This window comes from Saccostrea cucullata, unplaced genomic scaffold (genome assembly GCF_032062105.1).
Source record: "Saccostrea cucullata isolate Sc308-1 unplaced genomic scaffold, CSIRO_AGI_Scuc_v1 ctg682, whole genome shotgun sequence".
NCBI lineage: Eukaryota > Metazoa > Mollusca > Bivalvia > Ostreida > Ostreidae > Saccostrea > Saccostrea cuccullata.
This window is the reverse complement of record NW_026921430.1, coordinates 171,883-176,784: the sequence shown is the minus strand read 5'-3', so window position 1 is coordinate 176,784 and position 4,902 is coordinate 171,883. Positions and strand designations below refer to the sequence as shown.

Below are 4,902 nucleotides of genomic sequence, written 5' to 3'. Positions count from 1 at the left end.
AAAGACCTGATGTCACTTGATCTCATGAAAGATAACCTTCCCATTCAGCGTAGTTTAGGGATAAGCTGGAATCCACGAACCGATTCATTTACATTCAGACTCTCCTTAGACGAGAAGCCATACACTCGCCGAGGAGTCTTGTCTTGTGTGAACAGCTTCTATGATCCCCTTGGACTTATAGCACCAGTTCTCATTAGAGGTAAATTGCTGCTGAGAAAGTTGACATTAGAATCTACCGCCTGGGATCAACATCTACCTGAACACTACCAAGAGGAGTGGGAAGAGTGGAAACAACAACTACTGCATCTTGAAGACCTGGAAATCCCTCGTCCTTACCTACCTGTACCAAGCGAGAGTCTCGTCAGGAAGGATGTTCATGTTTTTACAGATGCTTCAGAAGATTCCATTGCCGCAGTTGCCTTTCTTAGAGCAAAGGATTTAGATGGCAATTTGCATCAAGGTTTCGTACTCGGTAAAGGAAAAGTGGCGCCTAAGAAAGCAGTTACCATCCCTCGTCTTGAGTTATGTGCTGCAGTACTTGGTACCGAAATAGCCAAAATCATATCAGATCAGTTGGACATTGAACACAAAGAAATCTAGTTCCATACAGATAGCAAAGTTGTCCTTGGCTATATCTGCAACAAGACAAGAAGGTTCTACACTTATGTTAGCAACAGAGTTGAGCAAATTCATAAAGTCTCATCACCAGAACAATGGAGTTTTGTGCCATCAGAACATAATCCAGCAGACCAAGCAACTAGACCAATTCCAGTTGAAAATATGAAACACAGTCCCTGGCTCTTTGGTCCAAAGCGATGGTTTCTCAGTAGTTCAGACCAAGACACACCTGAAACAGATGAATCTGTTCCACTGGAGTATGATCTCATAGAATCCGAGATTGATAAGGAGATTAGACCAGCCGTGACAGTTAAAAAGCTACACATTGGAGATTCTCTCATGGGAACTAAACGACTAGTCAACTACTCAACGTGGAATAGTTTGGTTTCAGGGATCGCAAAGTTGAAACATATCGCCAGATGTTGGAGTGGAACAGCACCATGCAGAGGTTGGCACATCTGCAGCAAGGCAAATAATGTTGACCTATATACTGAAACCGAGAAACATATCATCAGAGAGGTCCAGAGAGAAGTGTTTGGAGAAGAAATCAGATGCATCACAGAAGGTCGAGAACTTAACAAGAACAATTCACTAATGAAATTGAACCCTTTCATAGACTGTGATGGTATTCTGCGTGTAGGAGGCCGATTAAAACATTCCGAATTGAACGTCAATGAGAGAAACCCCATCGTTATTCCTGGTAAGCAACATATAGCCACGCTTTTGGTGCGCCATTACCATCAGCTTACTAAACATCAGGGACGCCATTTCACGGAGGGCGCTATCAGATCGGCAGGCTATTGGATTACAGGAGCAAAACAAATAGTATCTTCAGTTATATACAACTGTGTGATGTGCAGAATAACAATCCATCGTTTGTTCACATCGGACGCAATTTTGCGGCAATGCATGACAGAGTCAAAGACTTCTTTTATGGAGTTCACGCCATTTTTGGAGTTCGTCTAGACTGATAATATTTCATAGGAAAATAACTTCAATCTTCATGTGATTTGTGCAAGTTGTAAATATTTTACATAAAGAAAACTTAAGTGTTAGATGAAATATTAAGGAAAATTTTGATATAATTAAGACTTGATTTTTGACCTTCATGTTTGGTGCTCTATCATTTATGGGCTAATCTCTCGTCAGGTTCATCCAACTCCTTTAACTGTCTGCTTTATCTGTTCGAGTTTTCTTAAAAACAGAGCTGTACAGTTCTGCAGTCAATTTCAAATCTACTAAATTAGACGGTTTTTCGATTTATTTTAAGATTGTTATTTCAAATAAAAATGAAAATATAAAGAATCATTGTCTAATTAGGAGACTAAGCCAGGAACATGGACGATAGTCGGAACCAAGGGATAATTTAAGCTTAACGGGCTGTCGTTGTTGCCCTGGCATAGTCTCCTAACTAGAAAGTTATTCCATAAATATAAACGCTATCGGTATATTAATAAAAATTTTCATCTTTAAAACAGCAAATCTTTTATGTATTACTTTTTGTGTAGGAAGTTATTCAACCCCTTTTCCCCCGAACCCATTTTTTATATTCCAACTTTTCGACACTGCACTTTTTTTGGTTGTTTGTTTTTTGTTTTTACCTGGTCAGTTGTTCGGGTGAGTGATGCGGCCTATGATCAATTATCGCAAAAAATGTAAGGTGGTGACTGTTATCTTCGAAAGACGACACTTGATTTTATATTGAAACATAAAAGCTCAATATCGAAGTCTTATACAGCAAAATGATAATTTTTAGCATTGAAATGCTATCCTAAAAGTCATTTTTTTCCTTTTTAAATAAATTTTATATCTTATAATAGTCATGATAATATTTGAAAAACACCTTGTTTAACTATTTTCAATCAATCATCTGAAATACAAAACAAAGGTCAACAAACTATACTTACTATAGCATTCTCATAAGTGTCGATAATTTTTTAAATATTTTTTATACTAAGCATCGGTTTTAGTGGGGGGGGGGGGGGGGGGGAATCGAAAGGGAAAAGGAAAATATTTTTCTAAAATAAACTCCGTGATTTTACTTATAATTCTTTTTTCATAATTTATTTGTATTTTTGATATAATAAAATACATGTAACTTGACTATATGCAGTAGAAAAATAGGAGATGAAAACTAATCAAGCCATGTAAAATATGTAATCAGTGTTTTTTTTTATTTTATTTCTAGATGAGTTCTCCACACTGACTGATGACGAGGTGTCCGTGTTATTATGTTTTCTGTTTTCTTACTCCGGTCCTCCTGACTTCACTGACACAGAGTGGCTGGACTTGCTTAATGCGATACTACGAAGATTTTACCGTGGAGATAATCCTGTAACACGTGCACGTGAGGAAGCACAGCAGACTCTGGACAGACTGAAGGCACGTGATTATCTTTGGGAAGATCAGGACAAGATAACGAACGACACAAAGGATGAGACAATGTATAAGATAGCATCAATAGACCGTGATTTACCATTCCTTTGCAGTAGTTATGACACAGCCAGTGTGTACCTGAGATCAGAGGGATACTACAGAAAACCTGGAGAGAAGTGTGTCATTAGTCCTGGCAGGGATCACTTACTGATACGCCGTCTACAGATGAACATACTGACTCACGTCACCATGGAGGACACACGTATATATGATAAGATATACCGGATATGTAAGTCAGTGTGGAGAAATGTGATTAATTCTGAATCGGGAAAATGATTAAATTCATTGTATTTATTTGTGAAGATTAAAATGATATATTTCATGATATTCTGATTTTGATCCTTTTATGACTTCACGGGCTTTTAAATGCTATAATCTGAAGATTCATAAAAATGTTAATCTATTGGTTATTTTTATCAAACTCATTCCTTATTAGTTTTATCTGTCCATGAAATCTACATTAATTTCACTTTTTTTTTTTCAAAAGTAAAAATTAAGTTTATACGATATAACTACAGTGTATACGATATTTATTTTTTCTTCTATAGTGAATGTTTCAGATAACATACTAAGGAAAAGTGAAGATCAACGGATGGAATTTCTAACGGATCTAAGAAGAGAAGGGGAGGCTGTACATTACAGAGGAAGATCACAGGACAGTGTAGATCACGTGACGTGGCTGTTGAATTACGGGTTTGGAGCGAGACCTGACATCGTGAGATCCTGTATAGGTCTACATCCACACAACGATATCTACATCATAGACAACAAAGCTTACAGAAAAACCAGTAAGATATTCAAAATGCAGAATTGTATAGAATATTATAAAAAATTCCTTGCTTTAGAACTATCATTTCTGCGTGCCTTTTTTTTTAAAGAAAAAAATATCATTATGTGTATGCTAATCGTCCCTTTACGCCTTGGATTTAAATACACATTATCAGAACAATATCGGAATAAATCCTGAAATTAATTATGCTGATAGAAATCTGTAAAAATTCCAATTTCTCTAAATACGTACATGTATTTGTCAACATTATTTCAGAGGCGTAGTCACAAACTTAAAAGTGTGTGTGTGGGGTGGGGGGTGGGGTGCTCAATTCCAGAAATTCTTTGACAAGCAAAAAAAAAAAAAAAAGGTCATCAGACGGTTTTAATGAGGGGACACCAGCATGTAGTACCTAAGTTTTCTGTACTATTCTATTTATCGAGAACCCTCCAATCCCCAATTCCAAAGCCCTAAGGCCCTGTGTGTTAAATTAAGAATTATTAAGGTGTACAACATGTAATATTCATGGGTGAATACAGGATATGGAATACGGGGGTATGAAATGAAATAATATTAGTCATATCACACTTTGAATGGTGGGGCTTAGGGGGCGAAGCCCCTGGAAACTCCTAAGTTTTCGTGTAATTTGATAGTAAAACCAGAAACAAAAATAGTGGCATTGGTTAAATATGTATCAAAGTATGACAGTAATAATATTAATCACACCATACTTTAAAAATTTTAAGGGTGTGCGTCCCTCACGCCCCCGTAAATCAGCTATAAGCCAAAGTGATATCAAACCCCTGTCTAAGCTGAATGAGAAGATTTCAAATAGTGTTTTTAAAAGTGATTGACATTCATCACAGGTATACTGAAATCAGAATCTCCAATACTGCTGCTACTTGTATTTTGATGACATTTGGATTGACTAGAATTCTACAGTAAGGCCATATAAAATTGAATTCTTGGTTCTCAGGCCCGCGAGCATTCGTTTTGAGGTAGCCGCATTGCCGACTTTATTGTACGTTTGATAAAATAAAAAGTTGGTGTTGCCGAGACCAATCCGGGAAAAAAAATTC

General features: G+C 36.8%; 1 protein-coding gene across 1 annotated transcript; it reads left to right on the top strand.

Annotated features, from left to right (window-relative positions):
• Window positions 1-780: 780 nt before the first annotated feature.
• LOC134259932 (uncharacterized) lies at window positions 781-4,595 on the top strand. The gene is made up of 4 exons (XM_062742523.1): window positions 781-1,318; window positions 2,807-3,283; window positions 3,603-3,842; window positions 4,570-4,595. Exons 1-4 carry the CDS (start codon window positions 781-783, stop codon window positions 4,593-4,595), a joined length of 1,281 nt encoding a protein of 426 aa, XP_062598507.1.
• Window positions 4,596-4,902: the final 307 nt, after the last annotated feature.